Source organism: Odontomachus brunneus, unplaced genomic scaffold, assembly GCF_010583005.1.
Source record: "Odontomachus brunneus isolate Ranch 3 - 2012 unplaced genomic scaffold, Obru_v1 Obru_scaffold_100, whole genome shotgun sequence".
Classification (NCBI taxonomy): domain Eukaryota; kingdom Metazoa; phylum Arthropoda; class Insecta; order Hymenoptera; family Formicidae; genus Odontomachus; species Odontomachus brunneus.
Window position 1 is genome coordinate 772,692 of NW_022639550.1, and position 22,241 is coordinate 794,932.

General features: G+C 36.7%; 4 protein-coding genes and 1 long non-coding RNA gene across 16 annotated transcripts; 2 read left to right on the top strand and 3 right to left on the bottom strand.

Annotated features, from left to right (window-relative positions):
* Nucleotides 1-1,190: 1,190 nt before the first annotated feature.
* Nucleotides 1,191-11,115, bottom strand: LOC116848746 (troponin T, skeletal muscle-like). 10 transcript variants are annotated; one of them, XM_032825175.1, is made up of 14 exons: nt 11,049-11,089; nt 9,356-9,401; nt 8,465-8,492; nt 7,509-7,526; nt 5,237-5,267; nt 4,720-4,824; nt 4,531-4,627; nt 4,409-4,445; nt 4,142-4,244; nt 3,831-4,049; nt 3,608-3,700; nt 3,443-3,523; nt 3,086-3,164; nt 1,191-1,950 (listed from the first exon to the last, which is right to left on the bottom strand). In XM_032825175.1, exons 3-14 carry the CDS (start codon nt 8,470-8,472, stop codon nt 1,700-1,702), a joined length of 1,122 nt encoding a protein of 373 aa, XP_032681066.1. In that variant the 5' UTR covers nt 8,473-8,492; nt 9,356-9,401; nt 11,049-11,089; the 3' UTR covers nt 1,191-1,699. The 10 variants fall into 10 exon arrangements, with proteins under 10 accessions (XP_032681066.1, XP_032681060.1, XP_032681059.1 ...); XM_032825169.1 differs by lacking the exons at nt 3,086-3,164; nt 11,049-11,089 and adding exons at nt 2,275-2,353; nt 9,988-10,194; XM_032825168.1 differs by lacking the exon at nt 11,049-11,089 and adding an exon at nt 9,988-10,194.
* On the top strand, nt 5,743-9,956 carry LOC116848748. The gene is made up of 2 exons (XR_004379010.1): nt 5,743-8,456; nt 9,546-9,956. It is a non-coding gene; the product is annotated as an uncharacterized LOC116848748 (long non-coding RNA).
* Nucleotides 11,116-11,257: 142 nt separating the features above from the next.
* Nucleotides 11,258-13,867, bottom strand: LOC116848747 (retinoblastoma-binding protein 5 homolog). The gene is made up of 7 exons (XM_032825178.1): nt 13,719-13,867; nt 13,501-13,526; nt 13,201-13,373; nt 12,863-13,091; nt 12,262-12,717; nt 11,744-12,152; nt 11,258-11,649 (listed from the first exon to the last, which is right to left on the bottom strand). The coding sequence occupies exons 1-7, from the start codon at nt 13,735-13,737 to the stop codon at nt 11,564-11,566; spliced, it is 1,398 nt and encodes a 465-aa protein (XP_032681069.1). The 5' UTR covers nt 13,738-13,867; the 3' UTR covers nt 11,258-11,563.
* A 1,793-nt stretch (nt 13,868-15,660) lies between these two features.
* Nucleotides 15,661-18,416, top strand: LOC116848751 (endoplasmic reticulum resident protein 29). 2 transcript variants are annotated; one of them, XM_032825183.1, is made up of 4 exons: nt 15,661-15,793; nt 15,875-16,024; nt 16,852-17,250; nt 17,400-18,416. In XM_032825183.1, exons 2-4 carry the CDS (start codon nt 15,917-15,919, stop codon nt 17,637-17,639), a joined length of 747 nt encoding a protein of 248 aa, XP_032681074.1. In that variant the 5' UTR covers nt 15,661-15,793; nt 15,875-15,916; the 3' UTR covers nt 17,640-18,416. The 2 variants fall into 2 exon arrangements, with proteins under 2 accessions (XP_032681074.1, XP_032681073.1); XM_032825182.1 differs by having other exon boundaries at nt 15,671-16,024.
* Nucleotides 18,044-20,310, bottom strand: LOC116848750 (ran-specific GTPase-activating protein-like). Of its 2 annotated transcripts, none has more exons than XM_032825181.1 (4): nt 20,099-20,310; nt 19,589-19,746; nt 19,212-19,498; nt 18,044-19,099 (listed from the first exon to the last, which is right to left on the bottom strand). In XM_032825181.1, exons 1-4 carry the CDS (start codon nt 20,108-20,110, stop codon nt 18,759-18,761), a joined length of 798 nt encoding a protein of 265 aa, XP_032681072.1. In that variant the 5' UTR covers nt 20,111-20,310; the 3' UTR covers nt 18,044-18,758. The 2 variants fall into 2 exon arrangements, with proteins under 2 accessions (XP_032681072.1, XP_032681071.1); XM_032825180.1 differs by having other exon boundaries at nt 20,096-20,297.
* Nucleotides 20,311-22,241: the final 1,931 nt, after the last annotated feature.

Consider the following 22,241-nt stretch of genomic DNA (forward strand, 5'->3'; position numbering starts at 1 on the left):
CGCCGGGGCGTATTGTGAAAATGTCATTTGTAAGTAATCTTCTCGTTTCTCCTCGCGGTATATCCGGCCGGTGCTTGTCGCGACGTGTCGCGCCGACATTTACATTTGCTAATAACATCGACTCGCTCAAGTAGCAATAGAATCGGACGATCGTCGGATTTATTGAACGGGAATTAGAAATGCGATAATAATTAGAAAGAAAGAGAGAGAGATGCGGAATATTCGAACGGTTGCGTTAACTTGTTAAGAAAAGAGATGCAGAGAGAGAAGTATCTTTCAGAGAGAAGCGCCATTCACATATTGGCGTATAATGGGCGCGTTCAGCGGAAAAAGCGCTCAGTGAGCAATCAGCGATTATTGGTTGTTATTGTTAGATCCCTAAATCTAGACCAATTACATTGACGAATTGCTCAACTGTTATGACTGTTGTGCAACTGTTAAGTTCGCTGAACGCACCCATTTTCAGCATGATTCAATAATCGCGGAATCCCCGAATGTCTAGTCTCTACTCAAGCGTCTCTAGCGCCTAGCTCTACCTACTAAAATCAAGCTGGTGGCTGCTCTCAGACTTCTCTCTAACTTTACCTATGGCAGTTTTCAATATCTGCCGCGTGCCGCATCTCTCTCTTTATCTCTCTCTCTCTCAGTACTGGTTCCCGGAGCTCTTTCGGGTTAGTTCCCAAACACCATTTTCCGATGCGCGCCGTATCGATGGCGTCGATATATCGATGCAGTAATCGACGCGTTGTATCGATATCATATTTCGAGATCTATCATAGCATCGATTAAAAACAAACATGGCGCGATAGGAAGAATTAGAAGAAGCATTTTGTATTTTCTGTGACTTCCACACGCCGAAGATGAGCCTCGTGTCTAAGTTATCGTCGTTAGAATCGCTCAAAGTAAGCTTCTTACATTTATTATTAAAATAGATGGTTAAAAAATGTTACTGAGAGCGAATATCTTGCGGAAGCGTCGAACAAGCTCTGTCATGTTTATGTTACTTTGAAAGTTGTGTAGTGCGAAAGAAAACTCGGTTTCGACGGTATCATATGGATAATTGAATCAATTTGTGATTCAGACAGATGTCGTCACTTTACTATAGTTTTTACTTTATTTCAAGACACGTAACTGTAGAACTTGAGAGACGGTACACACTTTACCTGCAGGCGAAATCTGCTCCCTTGTTGGATTTTGTAAACGATAAAACCGTTTTATTTTAATAATTTGCGTACTCGTGTTTTGTACAGTATCATAATAATAATCGTAATAATAGAAGTAGGAGTAACAGTAGTAATTACAGTAGGAGTAATAGTATATAATAATGATGTATAATCGTAAAAGCACCAGCCGCAACGATTAGAAACAGCTAGCGCTGGTGATAGTGGTACGATCTGCTACGAAAGTAGCATTCGTTATTCTCATCTCATTGCTCGAGCTTCGTTTGATTATTCGAATTCTAAAGAGAAATCGTAAGTAACGTAAGCCGGCGACTCGGGAGTTTCCGAGAAGTATTGCCAGAAGTGGATGTGTAGAAAACGTCGCGACTCCACTGCGCTCCACCAATTACGTTTGACGATTCGAAAGACGTTAAACGAGATTGTGGAATGATCGTGTACCGAATTTGAAGTATATTTCTTTCCCTCTTTTTCTTTTTTTTTTTTTGATATCTGTATAGACGCCGAAGCGATCAAAAGTTTTACTCCTCTTCCTCCTCCTCTTCCTCCTCCTCTTCCTCCTCTTCCTCTTCTTCCTCCTCCTCTTCCTCTTCCTCCTCCTCCTCCTCTTCGCCTTCCTCTTTCTCGCCAGCCTCTTCCTCCTCTTCCTCATCGAATTGCGGCTCCTCGAGGTCGTCGTCAACCGTAGCCTTCACGTCTTCTTCGCCCTCGGGTGTTTCGGGATCGCCAGCCTTCTTGCCCGGTCGTTCGCCAAACCACTTCGGCAACTTCGCTGTTATCCGCACGGAGCAAAAGATTAATCTCACGCCGCGATCGGAATAAAAAACGCGAAGACCTGTATTAATTCGTGAACGAAACTCCACGAAGATATATAACGACGAAGTAATTGTCTACGTACGCGCCCGTGTACGAGACACTTTTGTTACCATAGAAGAGGAAACTCATAACGATTCATCAGAACTAACTAAAACAAAAATCCTATCTTCCTGTTAATTTTCAGATAAAATTACGATAATGTATAAAGTTAATTACTTTTTTTTTCTTTCTTTTTTCTTTCTTACTGACTCAAAGTTTCAAAAGTTGAGATCATACGTACTCTTCTGGCGACCCATAAACTGTTCCTTCTGTTCGGCCCACTGTTTCTCTAAAATCTCCTTTTGCTGTTCGGTCAGGCCCTGCAACACCAACGGACAGAACGGCATGCTAGGAGTTATTTTCACACATCGGAAATGGGCTTTCGTCTGGAAATCCTTTTCTCCGTACTGTCGTTTATCCCGGGTTGCAAAGATTTCTTCGTGGCGAGGGTCGGGGCTGGGGGTTACGGCCGAGAAAATTAATGACACAATGATTTCACTCTTGTGAAATCGTCTTTGAACGAATTACTATCTTCGACGTTTGACGATCTCGACACCTGAGGACGAACTCTCTTTGGATATCGTGTATAAAAATGAGAAGACGAATTAAACAACCATCTTTGTAGCGATTGAAGGCAAACACACTGAGAACATATCATACATTTTCGAAAAAGACATAAAGTGACAAACCCACAGACGACGTCGACGGTACTTTAGTAAAGTGAAATTATTCTCATGGTGATCGCTGTCGTGATTTTTCATGCTTTCCATTCGCTGTGCTGGGCATTGTGCACGAAAAAAAAAAGGGGAAATCGCTGTCGGCGTGTGAGCACAAGTACAATGTACCGTGCTTTTCAGGTTATACCGTTCAAACAACAGCAGCGATTTCGGGCAGCAGCTGCCTCGACCGTTTAATCAACGAGGAGCGAGTGAAGAAATTAGAAACATGATCGCCGATGAGATCTCGGGGATACAACCAGCAAGGCAAGCAAAGGGCAGTAAGTGACAAAGGGATCACAGCTACAGTGACAGAGGGATCACGGTTGGACTCACTTTTGTTGCGCTTCGTAAACAGTTCTGCTCTCTGTTTCCACATTTTCTCGCTGGTCTCAGCTAAGAGCGTGTCATAGCCCTGCGATTCAATCGACATATGGCTCACTAATCGCTATCTTTGCAGGGGGTCATTCCTATCGTATTTTGTCCGGTCTACTATACAGTGTGCAACGAGCCAGGGAGAGGTTCCTACGTGTAGGTATGCTCGTACTTGACAGCATCTCTGGATGTGTTCGTGTAAAAATCGGCTAGTGTAAAGAGTATCGTGGAATGAGAGTTTTGGGTTTAATTCTTCTGTTCTCCGAATCAACATCGTCGAGTGGATTTTAACGGATCGAAATGCACGTATGTACTTACGCCCTCAAAGAGTTTCTTCTTGTCGTCGTAGGATCGGGTATCGACGCGACGTTCGTACTTCGAAGCGACTTGGATTTTCGGCTGTAAAGAAACAATTCGATCAATCCGGCATTATCTTCTCTATTTTTCTTTTATACGCGATTAAAACAGACACGGGATACATACGGGATATTTGCCAGTTAAAGCTTCAGGGTCGAGACCCTTCTTCAGAGCTTTGTGCCTCAGTTGTTGCTTTTGACGTTCCTTCAGCTCTTTAAGCTACGATATGTAAAGAATAATGTTTTTTTACTTCATGAACGGAAACGCACGTTTGCTCTCTTAATTAAAAATGCGATTAGAAGAATCGTCGACTGCTTTCGCAGGCTATAGACTAGTCGCAAAAACTCACGTCATATTCCTGACGTTTTTGTCTCTCTTCTAGATCGTACTTCTCAGTTTCAAGTTTTACTATGCTCTCCCACAATTCGGTCGCCTTAGTACGGAGCTTGTCGATCGACATGCCCTCGATCTCCAAGGGTTTGATGCGAATGCTGAGGGAAATTTTCTTTTCCTCCTCGAGCTGCTCCTTCGTCTTGTTGCGTTCAATTTGCGCCGATGTAAGATTACCCTATGTTTAAATCGAGCAAATTTTAAACGAATTGCTCTAGTTGGTAAAAATTAAAAGAGTACAGTACTTAATTTATACATTCTAATACCCACCGAAAGATCTTTTTTAGTGATAGTAAAGTTGGGACCCTTTTTACTCTGTTCTTTCACCGCTTGCATCATAGCCTGACGCTTCTTTTCCGATTCCTCCAGGCGCCTAAAATGTGATAAATAACATGAAACAGTGACAAACTTTGTAATTTGAAATCTATCGTAACCTCTGTATTTTTGTGTTGGAATTGTTTTACTTTAATTAAGCTTCAAGCTTGTATTCGTTTAAAATATTATACGATAGTTTCGGGACAAGTCGCATACACTTACCTTCTCTTCTCTTCAATGTCACGTTGTTTCTTCTCCTCTGAAAAAATTCAGATGCCTCGATTGAATTTCTAGTTCCATTGGAAAGACGAAGAAGGGGGAAGAATCGGGATAAACGCATTTACCGATTTCACGTTGACGACGTTCCTCTTCTTCCTTCTTCTTTTGAGCCAATCTCTTCTCCTCTTCCGCGCGGGTGACCTTGCGCTTTGCTTGTTTCTCCTAAGAAAAAAAAAAACAGCATATATTTTTGATATAAAATATCAAGTGGAAACTAATTGGAAAAGAAGAATACGAATCGAATAGAATCGCACCTTTAATCTCTTCAACTCGTCCTCCTCCTTGGATCTCTGCTTTCGCCATTCCGCTATATATTCTTTCAGTTGTTCGTCGAGTTCACTCCTTTTTTGTTCTTGTTTCTGAATTTTTTTTTTAACAATAAATTAGTCGTGTATACATAATCATATTTTTTCTAATGTTCGTGCTAGGGCCCAACGTTTCCCAACGCGAAAGAAAAATAAAGCACACCGATATATCTCGTAACCCAAAGCAAAATTGTTAAAATATTTTTTCTTTCCGTCTTGAGGATTTCTGGGTAATAAAAGAAATAAATAAATTGTTACTATCTTTCTCATTAATTTATTATTAATTTCTCATTAATTTATCTATTTCTTTCATCGATTGTAAAGGAGATTATAGATTTTGAGATAGAGAAATTAGCGAAAAACTTAACTGGCTACTGATAAAGAGTAGATCGATTTAAAAGAGAAATTTGCAATCGTAGAGAGTGTTGGGCACTGCTCGACTATTTGCGCGAGTACTGATACTCACCTTCATAAACTCGATACTCTCGCCAGATTCCCTGAAGGAGGCCGGAGCGAAAACAGAAGTCACTCGCTTTAAATCACGACGATTGAGCTCGTTCTCTGGAAGATCTCAAGAGATCTTCCAGAACTCCATACGCGGCTCTCACGTCCGCGTCCCGGCTACGTTTATTACAATCCATCCACGCATTCTCTCCCATAGTGCATATTATTTAATGCCGCTCATCGCACGTTTTCACACACAGACAATACGTGAGCGGACACAATCAGACAGATAAATACACGGACGGACAAACGGGGGATCAAAGAAAAAGTGAAACGGGTCAAGAGAGAGGAAGAGATAGGGGCGATTTGAAAGAGAGAGAAAAGAATCAGGCAAGTAATGTATCCAAGCATGTAGGGAAACGAAATCAAAGTACGTGTTGCCGCGAGTCATGGGAGCTGGCATTAATGAGAGTAGTAAGAAATCCCATGGCTATCTTAGATGAATTATTCTGTCATCAGTAGCCGCGAAAGGCGAATTGACTGACAATTTTCCAAATTTTCAGAAACTTTCCATCGATTTCGTGGATCGAATTAGAAATCGAGAAAACACATAGGAGCACAGATGCTTGTTTCAAAAGACAAATCGCTAAAAAAAAATGCCAAATGTAAGAAGATACGGCATTATGGAACCTTGATTGTTCCTTTTAAACTGAAAGCGTTTTGCTCGAAACTTTTGGTATTTTTGGGCGATTCGTGTCGTCAAGTATCACGTAAAACCGCTGGCTGACAGGAACTACGGACATAGGTATTACAATTATTGCTTGCAACTCAATCAATTATGGTATGGAGTCAACGTAATTAATAAGGGGAAGTCGGGCATAATAACGAATTTTCAAATGTAAGGACATGACATCACTTTGACGTAACTCGAACAAAACGTAATTACGTACAACGCCGTTACACGTTAATTCGTTTATTAATCAAACTCGTTTATTAATCAAAGAGGCAAAACGTAAAAGACGCGAGAATACGAGAAGGAATAGTAACACGTGTAGGAGATGGGTAGTATGTGTGTATGTGTAGAACGAATGATTAGATATCACCGACAGGATTGAGATTCGTTATAACGGAACTAATTAAATTCAGAGGGTGTAGTTTTGACTCTTGACACGATACAAAATACAGGTAAACGCGATTGCGAGTTCTCCAACAAAACATAATTATCGAGTTCATTTCTGTAGTGCATTTTTGATTTGTTCTAAAGAATTTTCTCTGAAGCTACAATATTGTTTCTTTTTCAAATTCTTGTAATTGTGTCAGCCACACATTATGTAATCTTATTTGGATGATATAAAAAGATCGCATTAAGAGAGCAAGCCCGAATATACGATATTACAGGAACCGCGGGTACTACGTATTAAACGGTCAGCTGTTAATTAGATCACGTTGGCGTCGGGGCGTATGATACGTTTTGAGCAGACGTCGGTCTCAGAATAAACCGCGTTACGTTATTGTGCATGTATTTACGAAACGCCTGGCAGACTACCAAACGGCTCAAGTATCGTCGCGTATTATGCAATCGCTATGGAATCTTTATGAAAGACTCGTAATGTTTACGAAAAATATACTATTATATTGTACTATTATTTTGCCAAAGCTACAGGCCAATGATCGCGCAATCTGTTACGTATCTATGAATAAGAACCTTCGATATAGACAGAAATTGTGGCATACTAGCTGGCCGCGACGTGAAACGTCGAAACGTTCCCTACGATCTCATTCTTGTCGTAATATAAATTTAAAGGTCTGACGGTCGGTCTCGTCAGCGTCGATTAACTTTGATCTATAATTTGGCCAGTGCTCGGTCTTTTTCCTATTATAAGAGAAAGGAATTGGATGTTTTATCATCACGCATTTACGTTTAACTACGTTTTCTTGATTTTCGTCTTCGTCTTAATCTACCGACAAAACAAAGTTTAAGATTAGACATTCAGTATTAAATATGTTGCGTCTGAAAGTGCGAGCCAACAACTCAGAGACCTTCTCATAGACAGATGTATACTAGGTACAAACGCACCTGTGCCTTCAGTTTGTAAATTAATCATTCTTAAACCTAGTGGGAAAATGAGAATTAACAAATTTGCATCTTCGTCTACAATTTAAACAGCTGTGCCCGAGCAGAGATTAAATTTAATCGACGCCAGGGAAACCGATCCCGGGAGTGTGAGAGAGCGGTCGAAGAAGGGAAGGATATATTATTGACGTATGAACACCTCGATATATAATGAACTTACTTTTGGGACGCCCTACCCCTATAAAAAAAGAAAGTACAGATTCATTAATAAAGTCATGTGATGAGTCGTTTACATAGGACTGCACAAAGCTGCGCGTAAATTATAATCGGTATCGTTCGTCTCCAATTTGCGCCTTCCTTTTCGTTCTTTCTTTCTGTACAAATTTATTACTCGACTGTTTGCGCGAAATTGAGTCGTTTTCATGTTACCTTAGAAGAAAAACGTCCAATAATTATTTTTTAGTTTTCAATTTCAAGAGTATTAGAATCATTTAATAATTTTGATTCTTAATATTAAACTAACACTTTAATATATTAAAGAAATGTAAGTTCTGGGGAGAGGAAGGAATCTTTACACATTTACAGATCCTAAGGCTCTTGTGATCGAAAACTGAAATGGATTTTTTCTCCAAAGATATATATGTATTATCTGCTTTACAATTAAATTATTATAGGGACTCGACATGAATCTCGACAATATGATCAATTAATCACACGTGTATGTGTGTAATGACACTTTACAGAGTACTTCGTTGCCCAGTTGATAATGCGAGGTAACAGAGGCTGATTAGGCGACAGATATAATGATAGACATGACGAGGATAAAGGTAGGCATGGAGAAACAAAGTGCGGGTGAGAAATACATACTTTCGCGATTGGTGCAATTGGTGAAAAAAAAATCGTATCTAACGCTAAATAAATCTGGATTAAAATCTTTCAGCTTAGAACGAGACACGAACGCAACGAATCTTTCCGGCCGAGAATCATCGAAAAATCCGGGACCGAAACAACCGAAACGAAATTGTGGCGTCGCAACACATCTTCACGGTAGTTGTATAATGCTCATTACGAGACTCCTGGACTTACTTCCTGAAATGAAAAACGGAACGAAAGCCAGACGTTAGAGATATCTCAGGAACGATATTAGAGGGATTGTACGTGATCGAAGGTGAACACTTACACATCCTCGACTTCCTCCTCGCCGCTGTAAAAGAGAAAACGGAAAAAGCTCCAGTTAGTTGGGGCGGACACAGTAAGGGCGATCGTTTAGACGAGTAACAAACGGGGGCTGGGGGGACTTAAGCTTTTGGAATTGCTCGAAGCTCTCGCTTTTCGCGCAAATTTATCCTGACAAAAGTACCATTACAACCTACAACCTCGTTCCAAAGTAACACGGAGAAATGTTGTTTCACTTCGAGCGCGGATATGATCGGGTCGTAATGTAAAAGGAACAAACACTGAGACGACACAGCTGGACAAGAATGTAAAACAGCACATTGAAACACGACGCAGCAAAGACAATGGGCAATATTCAATCTTACGTGGACGATATCTATTCAGATTTCAGATTGTTCACGTTCTATACACTGTGACTACGAGTCAACCGCGATCTTGGTTCAACTATCGTTGTATTTTAGTAGATATTCTCTCATATCTTGAGATCGTCGCTGATGCATCTTTTGACCCCTGCATTTCGATTTACTGTATGTGTTTCAAAGAATAACAGCATTTCATTGCAGATTCTATATTATAATATTCTATAAACATTTTACTTTGCAACCTATAGAAATTTATTTTATATTCCGCTAGAATTAAAGGAGTATATTCAAATATTAGTTTTGTAAGCGCGTCTCATTGAAGTTCGTAATATTATATTTCGTATAATTCGTAATATAATTTAACTTTTGATTTCATGCCGTTAGAATTTGCAATCAGCTCAATTTCATAATGAGATAAAATGTACGAATTAAAAGAAAGAAAAACTAAATGTAATAGTCGATTATTTACGCGATCGAATGTAACTTAAGAGTAATTAATAATTAAGTAAATCAAGACCGTGTTACTTACGAATATTGGTCCTCGTCGTCAGACATGTTGCCGGATGTTCAAAGTGCTGCAACACGCAAATGAAACGAAACGTTGATTATAAACATTGAGTTTGTAAAATCAATCCCATATAATTCCACTAACATTCCCTCGAGAATAAATGCCGCAAAAAACTTGTTTAAACATTCATTAACAAAACTCATTATTTCAGAGTTTGAAAATAACTATTGTAAAAGTCTAATAAATTTTGGATGCGTCGATATAACTAGACAAAGTGAAAAATCTAACGAAGAATAGCACAGGTAGACTTGGGATTGTACATGTAATTTTGTCGTATTACTTACGGATTTGTGTACTATCACTACTTTTATAACTTACAACTTAATCACAGATACAATCTGGGACTATCCTGACCTAAGACGCGTCACAATAGAGATCTCCCTTTGATGTCACTTACATAACTTATCCACGACGCGACAAGTTTAAAAAAAGAAGCGGACACTAAAGTTTGAAGAAGTGGAAAAGCAAGATGTTCACCAGTTATTTCGCACTATAAGGAGGAAGAAGAAGTTGGAAGAACTAACAGGAGGAGAGAGTGGGAGGTAGCGAGTAGAGAAGACACTCAAATGCAAAAAAATATGACGGAACCGCACCTTGCGGGGAATGAAAAAGAAACGAGAAGAAGAGTCGAAATTAAATAAGCTGGATGGCGCGCACCGTCGCGACGATGCTAAAGTAATCCGATATTCCGAGACGGGAGAGAGAAAATGCCAGTTTGCTAACCCTGGTCGCAAACTCAGAGTCTCAAGCTCTATAAGGGGCCGTCCCCTTCTCTTCTTCCTCATCGCTCTAATTTTAGAGAGGAACGACATGCTCGCTCGTTCCGTCTCCGAGCTTCTATTTCTCTCTTTCTGCAACCGTTTTCTCGCAAACTTCATGGGAGCTTCACGGAAGCTAAAGCCTTCGCTCATCGAACTATAACATTTCTAAAGCTAGCTAGAGGACCATTAGAAAATACCGATATCTTCGGTTTCTTCGTTGGAATTGGGAAGCGTCACGACGTCGCAATGTCAATTTCTACTTCTTCATCCTGAGCTTCCTCTCCTTGTATTTATTTTCGTCGCTCGAACCAAATTCTCTTTCTCTCTCGCTCTTCCTTTACATTTAACATTCTCATTTTGAGATGCTATATATTTTCCAGATAACTCAATAACCTAAAAGTCGTTGTAATCTCTCTTTCGCACGTTATGTAGACATAAGTAAATATTTTTTTCTTTGTTCTTCTTCTCTTTTTTAAAAGAAAATTATTTCAATATTTTAGGATTGAGAAGCAATAAAATAAAACAACAATAAGATAAATACTTTATAATGATACAATTTTGCAGCATACGGGATAGTTTTCTAGTTACAGAGAATAATTTCATGATTATCTAATTTACCAAAATAACAATTAGAAAAACGAGGAAAAGGTTTGTGATTATAAGCAACGAAATAGGAACCATGATGAACACACATGGTTTTGGGTTCATGCGTTCTCTTCTTCTTTCAAAGAGTGAACGAATTTTATGCGGAATTTGTGTTCTATTTGCTTTGTTAATAAATGCCATAATATTCGTACTTCTGTTGCAAAAATATTAAAACCCTAATAATTAATATTAGTAAAACACCCACACGAGAGATCCGTTGCTAAATTAACATTACACTTTAAAATTACCTTTCCAGTCGGGCAGTTCGAGATGCACTACCTAAAGTTTCTTGCCAGTTATTCCGTCGACGCGAATAGTGGAGTGGAAGGGAGATTTTGTTTATATCGAGCGACGGCGCACGCGGAAACAAATGCACGCGCGTCTTAAAAAAAAACTCGTTGATGACGAAGTTAAAATAACTATAGAATATAGAATAATTACGTGATTTTCATTAATATAGCAATGTACTTTAAAATTTTTTATTTAAAAAATGGAGAATATTATATATTATATACATAATAATAATTATCTTGACAATAGCACAATTTGTTTTTCCCTCAATAAAAATATTTAAAGTTTTTTGTAGAGACATATCTTATGAAAGATAATATCGCATATAATTATTTTCAGTTTTAGCCAATTTTACATTTGTTATACAATCTTATAGTCATATAAAATTACAGTCTTGCAACTTTTCGTCATTTTATATAAATAATAAATATATTTCATTATAATTATATACCAATTATTTTATGTTATTAAATCATTTACCCTTTCTGTGTTCCAATCTCGGTCTTCCTTTTTTCGTGGTTGGTTTATCCTTTCCTTTATTTAACAAGGGATGAGTTTCTGTAACATGAATTATGAGTATTTTATTTTGCTCCTAAGTAAACTATGTATGTCTGTGTGTTAAAATTACTTTATATTATACTTTAAATTTTACCATCGATTGGTGCTCCCTGTAAATGTATATCGTGCGAACGATGTTTCTTCAGAGGTGGTTCATGCGGTGTTACTTGGTTATCTTCAGAATCTTCTACATCTGGAGATATGGGTAAGAATTGAAGAGAACCGATATCTTCAGTTTCTTCGTCCGAGCTGCAAAATGCGGCAACTCTATCAATTGATGCGACATCAACCTCTATTTCTTCATCCTGAGCCTCCTCTCCCTGTACCACAGACTTATCTTCGTCGCTCAAATCAAATTCGCTCTCTCTTTCCTCATATTCGACATTCTCATCCAGTTCCTTAAAATCTGGTGCAAATGCTGACCAATTTTCCACTTGATTTTGTGCCCAAATAGAAACCACACCTGATGATATGGATGCAATTATCGGTCTTACTGGATGCCACTACAACAAAAAAATAAACGTTAGAAATAGTTTGTTCTATATATTTTAGCTGAAATTTTAAATAGAACACTTACAAGTCATATAATAAACTTAACTTAAATTTTCTTACCACAACATCGAGTAAAAGTTCGCCCTTGGTTCCATGTAAGATTTTCACCAAGTTTCCAATACTTTTCTCCCACACATACAATGCATGTTGCCTTGCTGATCCAGCACAGACATATTCTCCATCACCAGAGAAACAACATTTTTTCCACATTGTTTTATTTACAAGATCTTGCAGCTTCTGAATTGGCTCAGGTTCGCCATCTTTGCCACAGGCTAATATTTCAGTACTATCATATACACGTATTACTCTATCAGACGTGTTAACCAAGAAACAGGAGCCTCGTCGTGCAAATTCTATGCTCTTTACTGCTGTATTACTAGCAGTACCTTGTGAAATTTTATAAGAAGCTTTTACAGTTAATGTCTCAGCATCAAGAACTAGAACTCTACCACGAGCATTCCCTGTATATACATAATCTCCACGTCGGTCAAATGATGCTACTATGTTTAAATCGCTCTGAAATTAGAGTAATATCGTTTTCAAGTATATTGTTTCCATTCTCCTAGAAATTATTAATAATTAAAATACATTTGTATATCTCATTTAGCCTATAGAGAATTACTTGATACTGACTTTTTATTAAATTTGAAACAATACATACATCTTCATCTAATGGTATAACTCTGTGTGTGCCTTCAACATCAACCATAACAGCAGCATGACGCATGGGACATACCAAAAATTTATTGAGATTTCTGGGATGAAACTGTACCTTCAATATTGGAGAAGGAAATCGATATTTTTGATCACATTCTCCAGACAGGACATCCCAAATACATACATTATTGTCTGTAGAAGCACTTAGTAACTTATGACCATTTCTTGACCAACTGAAAAGTATAATAGATTCAGTATGTCTTGATTTCATGTTAACTTTTCTCTACAAACTATTCAACTTTATTACAAACTGGATATATTTTGATAAACTTATTATATTACCTCAATGAACATACAGGATGCACATGAGCACTGATAATCTTGGCTATACCACGAGTCAAAAAATCCCAAATCACAAGTCTCCCATCATTGCATCCAACAGCAAGTAATGTTCCCCTTTTATTAAATGTACAAGTAACAGCAAGAGATATACAATCTAATGTACCATCAAATTCCTAGTAAAAGAAAGACAATAATTGAAAATGATTGAAATTCCTAGTAAAAGAAAGACAATAATTGAAAATGATACAATAATCTCTCATTACTTTAGTAAGATGAATAGAATTAACATTGAACACATACCTCTGGATAATTTTGCCCAAATGACTCTGTACAAATACGAGTGTTGTAATTAAATGTATATATATTATAAAGTTTATGTACATTAAAAAATATTGGGAAAAAGATTAGTTAAAACAAAAATAAAGATTTGTTTCTTTACTATATAACTTGTAAAAGAATTTACATGTAACTTGTGTTAAAATTTAAAAATATACTTTCCGTATTAAAAACATAGTTACCTAACAGTTCTAAATTCATTTTTTATAGCGTCCAGTTGTGTGTTTTTGTGATTAAACTATACAATACTAGATTTACTTTTAGGTTATAACTTTGACTATATAACCATAGACCGCTAGACGCTATTTTATGTCTGCAGCAAAACGTCTGTCAACATCTGCAGCGCCACCAGGACCAAACGGCTATTACGTAAACTATCACATACTTGTGATTTCTATTTTATCATGTAAAAGATATTTTGTGTGTGTGTCCGTGATCATAAATTGCAGTTATCATTAAAATACATGAAAAATTATTATGATATTTCTTTAATCGTCAATAACAGACTTTTTCATTTTTTCTTCAAATAAATTATTACATTAAAAAAAAAGTTATACAACTTTGCTATAATATAAAAATCAACAATTTTTAAAGTAACAAGAAAAAAAATCTGATTTGCAAGGAAAATATAAAACACAAAATAAGATATTTGTATAATAAGAGATATAATATATGAATAATGTATGAATATATACATATATAAATATAAATATATAAATATATATATATATATATATATATATATATATATATATATATATATATATATTAAGAATGTTTATATAATATATATATGTGATATTATAAAAAGAACGTTCAACATTTTTTAAAACATTATTTAAAATACCGTCCTTTGAGGTAACTTGGAACACTGGAGTAACTTTGAACAATTTGCAACGGCTTACAAAAACATGTGGCATCATTAAACGAATAAAGGTAGAATTTTCATATCAGCGATATAAAAGTTACTCCAAATGATGGTGTATTATTGTACTTGCAATAAAATAATTTTTGTCAATTTATGTCTGATATATTGACATTTTTGGCTCATTAATTTTCCTTCATAATTCATACAATACATAATTCATAACAATCCATACAATACATAATTTATAACAATTTTAACATAATTTTCTATAATTAATTTTGTTATAAAGTATTTGTGGTTTTCAAGAAAGTCTAATTTTTTTTATTACTTCTATTAGGTTTTTCCAATATGTATCACCATGTGATACGCGGATATTAGAAGCGTTTACGTTACTAACTCCGTTTTGCTTTACTGAGTTCCTTCTTTTGCCGTTGTTGGTCCTGGCGGCGTTACAGATATGACAGACGCTTATGGTTCCTGAAAGATTAGAAAAAATGGCTCTAATGACTCCTGCACACAGGACGCGGTAATCTTGCCGCGCGGCGGAAGTTCGCGCGACAGCCAATCAATATGCTACTTTCCGTAATAATCTTCTAGCTTTTACAGAAAAACAACATATTGATTGGCTGTCTCGCGGACTTCCGCCGCGCGGCAAGCATTACCGCGTCCTGTATGCAGGAGCCATTAGAATCGCCGCTAGCGGTCCATATTGTTAAAGGTTATATAGTATAAGAGTATATAGCGGTTATATAGTTAAAGGGTTATAACACCTATGTAAATCGTTGACAATGGGTGCGATTCATTACACGCTGCAGATACTTTAAAACGCCGAATAGACCAGTCATGGCTTCTCTTTAAGCGCTTCAAAGCATTTGCGACGGCTAATGGATCGTGCACAAAAGTGGCTCAAGTAGTGAACTACCTGGCGCTATCTAGCAATGTTGTAAAACACCCAGGTGGCGCGAGGTTTGAATCTCGGTTCAGTAAGGTTTGATTCTTAGCTAATTAACTTATGTAATATAATTACCTTATTTAATTATCTTAATTAACTTATGTAATGTAATTAACTTACTTAATTAACTTATGACGATTTATGTGACTTTGCACACTGGACACTTTGCTCAATGAGCGATATCCAATGAAAGGTCTACTTTAAATAGAAAGGAGAGCTCTCATTGGATATCGCTCATCGTTCATCACATCCAGTGTGCGAAGCCGGTATACATAACGCCGATATTTACATACATTGACGCAAGAGGTTAGTGCACTTATTAGCTACATTCGTATTCAGCCTGCTGAGCTTTAACGGGGACAACGAAGATTCGATTGAATCTCTTGCCACGTTGTCTCATATGTTACGCGCGCGCATTCCGCGAGTGTCATCTACAGGTTCGCAAAGGAGAGTCTCGTTTATTCAATCTCTTAGAGAAAACAAAAAGCATTGATGAATTAATTAATTTCGTGTGATAGGTGTGATTGTAGTTCAACTGTTCGATTGCCGAAATTCTGATCATGATGCGACTGAGTTTCGCACTCGTTCTTATTGTCGCCGGTTTACACGTTTCCACCGGCGAGGACTGCAAGGGATGTGTTCCCTTGGATTCTTATTCGTTTGACAAGGTAACGAGAGTTCGCTGAAAATTCTGGATTCTCGGAGCCGAATATAATAATTGAAACTTGTGAGAATCTTAATGTAACAATGTAATAAAATATGTGAAAAATTAATGGCTTGTAGTCTCTCAACTTTTTATATACATGTATGAGATGTACTAGAAGTATATAGAAATTTATAGATAATTATTGTCACGCGAGGTTATCCGCAAGACTTTTGATAGAATGTGGCGCTCCTTATATCATCTATTTATGTACGTTTCCTTTTGCACTTTGAAAAAAAAATAACGATTAAAATATCCAATATCAATATACAGTCAATTTACAGTCAATATCAACGAATAAAATTCGTTCTCTGTGCCAGTCTATCCTGTCAATTTCGTTTTTATTGCAATCAGCCGTCGTTGCTATAGTTACCAAGGAGTCAATCATGAATCTTTCCTGTTAATGTATACTCGTGAAAAATGAAAAATCTAACCTTGAAAATATATGAAAAATATTAATTTTTCACGAGTTTATATTAGAAAACAAAATTCATGATCGCATCCAAGTGCTGCAAAATTATTCACTTTTCATGATTTTATATTTAGGAAACAAATTACATAATTGATCGAGTTCACGTAAAAAAAATTTGCGATTGATATATGGCCATCCATCATATTGACGAGTAATTCCGTTCCCATATATATAACTTTCCTGAATATTTTTATTCAGCTGCCATTAAAGTTTAATCAATTGTAGTAAACGTACTGTCGAAAAAAAGAAGCGCAAGAAAGTCTTTCTAAGGCAAAACATTCTTAAATTACGATATCCGCATCAAAAATGTCTTCCTGCAGGTGATCCCCAAGTTTAAGACAGTGCTTGTTAAGTTTGATGTCGCATTCCCGTATGGTGGCAAACACGAGCAGTATGCTACTGTAGCAGCTGATACAAGGGACTCACAGGATCTTCTAGTAGCTACAGTAGGCGTGAAGGACTTTGGCAATAAAGACAACTCTGATCTAGCACAGCGCTACAACATAAAGAAGGAGGACTTTCCAGTGGTATTACTGTTCGTACAAGGCAGATCAGAACCGATTAAGTTTGTTCCCGAGAGAGATTACGACTTCACTGGAGAATATCTGAAACGGTTCATCAGATCCAAGTCTAGAGTATATCTGGGTCTACCAGGATGCGTAGAACGGCTAGATAGACTAGCTGAAGAATTTAAAGTCGCAGGGGAACAGGAGAGACAGGTAACACAATCCATGACCAGGAAACTATATCGAGTCCAATAATGCAAATTGTAAAGCTCCTATAATTAAAAACTAAAGAAATGATTTCTTGCAGAGATTTGCAGAAATCTCTATTAAATCTGTTAAAATCTACTATCTTTTCTCTGCAGGAAATATTGAAGAAGGCAAGAATCTTTGAGGAAACTTTGCCAGAAGAACAACGGGAAGCTGCAAAGGTTTATGTAAAAACCATGGAAAAGATTTTAGAGCGTGGAGATATATTCGTGCAAACGGAAGAGACGCGAGTGCAAGGGCTTCTTTATAGAGGAAAACTGTCCGATCAAAAGAAACGCACGATGGAGGAGAGACGAAATATTCTACAGTCTTTCTCGGCTAGGGACGAGCTTTAGACAACACGTCGAATTAATAAATAATCGTCCAAGCATCTGATAATTCAGTTTTAGTACAAATATCAGCTATTCAATTGTTATTCCGAATTATCTTATATGCTGGATAAAACTTTATATCAGGCGACAATAGGAATAGGAGTTACTGTCGCTTGATATCTTAAACACTACAGTATTTCTTTAATACTTTTCTTTTGTCACGGTATATGTATATATAATCCTGTATATATACAGGACCCTCAAAATGCAATATTATTTTTTATATATTCTTATGTGCGATCGTTTCTTTATATTAAATGCTTTATATAGCGTTATATGGATTACATAAAATAACTAGGCGATAAGCATTAAAGATATAGGATTCTATATTTAGAGATACTTGGTTGTAAAATCAGTCAGTCGATAAGTAATTACATAATGCAGTTTAATCTATTATATAAAAATTACATAGGGTTAAAAAATTAAAATTATCGGGAATTCTCTAAAAGATAGGCAATTTTAACAGGTTGTGGGTTTAGATACTATACTGTAAACAACAGAGTAGATAAAAATTTAATCAATTTTATACCAATTGTCAGAACATACGCTCACAATTGCGCACATACAAATATTTGCGACTTTCTCAATCCGTTATGTCATTTTTCAAAACATACACGATGTAATTATTAGCCATGAATAGACATGTGATATAATAGGTAAATCATCTCGAATTCTCGAATAAATAATTCGAATAAGAATAATGGAAAATAAAATGCAAAAAGTTTCTCTGTTTGCGCACAATTGTCGTTGTATTTATTCATTTAGCATTCTCCAATGCTTAACACACTGTCCCTTTTGCATGCATTTCTTCAAGTACGGATGCTATCTTGCGTCAATCCTTTCTTCTCTCGGTTAAAAAGAAATCACAGATAATATTGTATCGCTTGTACAAATATGATCTTATCGAGTAACATAAAAATTTATTCAACTCTTCCACAATATCGTAACTAGTAAAACGTATTTATGTATATTCAATGATTGAATGAAGCGTTGGTGACATGTAATATATGCACGTTGGCGCACATAATATCGGAATGTGCTGTCTGATAACAAACTCCATTGTCCATGGATATATCGGATTCATTACTTTTTCTCGTCTTCATTTTTCAGCTCTAACTTATCAATTTCTTCAATTAGTTTCTCCTCGCTCTTTGTTACCGTGCATTTGTCTTCCGCCGATTTCGTCACTGCTTCTTTTTCTATCTTTTTCTGCTGAGAGGTCTCTTCATCTTCATCAGTTTGTTTGATGGGCGATTTCGTCGGTTCCTCGTTATCGGTACTTTCGCTATAACTTACGTCACTACTCGACTCGCTGTCGCTTTCCACACGTTTTTGCTCTGGATTGCTTTTGCCAGCATAAATCTCACATTCAGACCCTACAATCTTTTTAGCCTTCTCGAATGCCTCCTTCCACACTAAAGCATCTGTCCAGGAAATTAACAAAATAACATGAAAATATTCCTCAATATTATATGTTACCATAACTTTGTATTTTAGGTGCACAGTAGGTCTTTAATGTATCCTGTCAAAACTTACTCTCAGCATTCGCGAAACGTATTGCAAGCAATTCTGGCTTAAGTTGCTCATCTGCATAATCAGCGAGTACACTCCAGACCCATGCCCTATCACTGCCACAATTTGGCTTCAATTCCATCCATGGAGTCACAAAATGATTAGCGCAGATCTTAAGAGTCTTGTCTCTGCGCATAACTACTCTGACTGTGTTTTTCACTTTGTGCCTTAACAATTTAACTTCCCCTGTGCCACGTTCCTTCCATTCAGCTGGGTTACTGGATGTATCATAACGATATAATTTTGCTCTCCTGAAAATTGGTGTTATATATATACTGACACATGATACTTTAAAACAGCATGCTTATAATTTATTCAGCATATGTATGATGTTAACTTACAATTTTAACATCTCTATTTCATCCTCTTCATTGTTAGATACTTCTATCAAGGGTAAGGATATTATGGGTTCAAAGTGTACATCATTTTCAGTGTTCTCTTCATCATTGTCTTGAGGTTCACAATTAGCGCCCTTTACATCAACGTGATCACCATTCAGCTTAAAAAATTAAACAAAAAAGGAAAACATCATTTGACAAAAAAATATCTCCTTAAAGCATTCTAACTTGAAAGTTAAATTGTAAAATAGTATATTTTTATTAAAGCGCAACATAAGAAAAATAAACCATGTTTTCAGGTATATATATACTCAAAATCTAGAATTGAAATAAAAATGAGATTATATTATTAAAAAAGATATGATTTTGATCAGAGCACGTTCTATCATAAAAAAAGATACGTGAACATAACCTATTGATGATGCTGCCTTAATCGATTATTAATTGGACGATTATTTAATTCAGATTAAGCACAAAGGGAAATAAAAGATCTCGGCGAAATATATGTACCACGTTTTCTGGCATCTTCTATCAGCGTTGACAGGAATATTGTATAAAGTAAAACAACCGACGATAATCGGAAAATATTCAACGGTCAGTTTTGTAACGTGTATTGTGTCGTAATTGGCTGCAATTGAACGAATGCTGGTAACTATGGGTCTGTTCTTTTTAGATGCATTAGGTTATATTTTTTGTCGAAATAAAACATATAACCTAGTAAAGGAAAAGGAACAAAATTCCAGTCCAGCAGCTAAAAAGAACAGGTCTTGTAGGTTGAAGCCAGTGGGTCCATCCAACAGCAGGTCTATTTTGTAATAATAGGCCTTCTACAATAAGCTATTAGGGCTGATTGTTCCAATTTTTTAGTACGCTATCTGACAGTTAAATCATGTCTGTTTTCATTTTTTCTTCAAATTGCACAGAGACAGACACAAAATTCCAGTCCAGCAGCTAAAAAGAACAGGTCTTGTAGGTTGAAGCCTGTGGGTCCATCCAACAGCAGGTCTATTTTGTAGTAATAGGCCTTCTACAATAAGCTATTAGAGCCGATTGTTCCAATTTTTTGGTAAGCTATCTGACAGTTAAATCATGTCTGTTTTCATTTTTTCTTCAAATTGCACAGAGACAAACACATGATTTAATAGCATGTTCAATTGGCTCTGGGTTAACCCACTCTGGATTATTCAGCCTACGTTTATTGGTCGAAAAAGTATTTATAAGTTTTATGATTGGCTAGTAGAGACTTATGACGTCATTAATCGCTCTCGGAGCGATTAACCTAGGGCCAGTCGAACACGCTATAATTGTCAGTGCTGAGATTCTATAACTCGTTATTAGAGTTTTCTACGATATATAAAAGTTACGCAACGATAACGAAACTGTCGTTAACTCCAATAACGAGTTACAGAATAGAGCTACAGGTGGCTTACCAAGAGGTTGGAACAATCGGCCCTAAGCATTCAGTAAATTCTTGCATCCGATTGGCATATTCCTTTAGATCTAAAAATATACACCAATGGCTACGTTCAGAAAATACAACGATAGTGAGCGGTCAATGGGTGCGTTCAACGAACTCAACAGTTGCACAACAGTTGAGCAATTCGTCAATAGTTGCGTTCAGCAGAGAAAGGTGCTTTGCAACTGTTGTAAAATTCGTGAATCTGATTGGAGTATGCTCTTAATTTTGGTTAGATCCAAGAGCATATACCAATCAGATTCACGAATTTTACAACAGTTACAAAGCAGTAGAGATGCCCGATTCTTAATCAATTCGATTCTTTCCCCAACAAATTTAGGGAAAAAGGGTTGTTCGTGCTGCTTGCATTTTTCGCTTTTAAAAAGAGATGGAAGAAACAATCGAGTTGGTTGTCTCGTTTTTGCTTTTTTGAAACATTTCAATATACTTCTGTCTAGTTTTTAATACGAAAAATGCGAAGAGTGCAAACAACACGAATAAACTTATTTTTGGGGAAAGAATCGAATCGATTCAGAATCGGGCATCTCTACAAAGCAGCTTTCTCTACTGAACGCAGCCAATGGGTGCGTTCAGCGAACTCAACAGTTGCACAATAGTTGAGCAATTCGTTAATATAATTGATCTAGATTTAGGAATCTAATAGTAAGAACCAATAATCGCTGATTGCTCACTGAGCGCTTTTTCCGCTAAACGCGCCTATTGTAATTAGTCTAGATTTATAGCGTATTTGACTGGCCTTGGGTTAATCGCTCCGAGAGCGATTAATGACGTCATAAGTCTCTACTAGCCAATCATAAAACTTATAAGTACTTGTTCGACCAATAAACGTAGGCTGAATAACCCAGAGTGGGTTAACCCAGAGCCAGTCGAACATGCTATTAGAGATCTAACAGCTTGGTTTACATCGTGCACTTGATACGCGTACTAAATAGTAATTTTCTATTAGATAATGGTTGCGTTCAGCAGAGAAAGCTGCTTTGCAACTGTTGTAAAATTCATGAATTTGATTGGAGTATGCTCTTAATTTTGGTTAAATCCAAGAGCATGTACCAGTTAAATTCACGAATTTTACAACAGTTGCAAAGCAGTTTTCTCTGCTGAACGCAGCCAATCTTAATATCGACAATGTATATCAACGGCGACGCATTCAATCAATACAATACGTTTTGTTGATGAGTA

Coding starts and splice junctions, on each gene's coding strand:
- LOC116848750 (XM_032825180.1), bottom strand. Junction 19,499..19,588: donor GAAATAGAGATGTTAAAATT/GTAAGTTAACAT, acceptor ACCAATTTTCAG/GAGAGCAAAATTATATCGTT. Junction 19,100..19,211: donor ACGTTTCGCGAATGCTGAGA/GTAAGTTTTGAC, acceptor TTTCCTGGACAG/ATGCTTTAGTGTGGAAGGAG.
- LOC116848751 (XM_032825183.1), top strand. CDS start 15,917: ATGATGCGACTGAGTTTCGCACTCGTTCTTATTGTCGCCGGTTTACAC. Junction 16,025..16,851: donor ATTCTTATTCGTTTGACAAG/GTAACGAGAGTT, acceptor GTCTTCCTGCAG/GTGATCCCCAAGTTTAAGAC. Junction 17,251..17,399: donor CAGGGGAACAGGAGAGACAG/GTAACACAATCC, acceptor TTTTCTCTGCAG/GAAATATTGAAGAAGGCAAG.
- LOC116848746 (XM_032825169.1), bottom strand. CDS start 10,179: ATGAGGAAGAAGAGAAGGGGACGGCCCCTTATAGAGCTTGAGACTCTG. Junction 4,628..4,719: donor ACGAGTTGAAGAGATTAAAG/GTGCGATTCTAT, acceptor TTTTTTTCTTAG/GAGAAACAAGCAAAGCGCAA. Junction 3,524..3,607: donor CTTTAACTGGCAAATATCCC/GTATGTATCCCG, acceptor GTTTCTTTACAG/CCGAAAATCCAAGTCGCTTC.
- LOC116848747 (XM_032825178.1), bottom strand. Junction 12,718..12,862: donor TTATACCATTAGATGAAGAT/GTATGTATTGTT, acceptor CTCTAATTTCAG/AGCGATTTAAACATAGTAGC. Junction 11,650..11,743: donor ACAGGGAGCACCAATCGATG/GTAAAATTTAAA, acceptor TTCATGTTACAG/AAACTCATCCCTTGTTAAAT.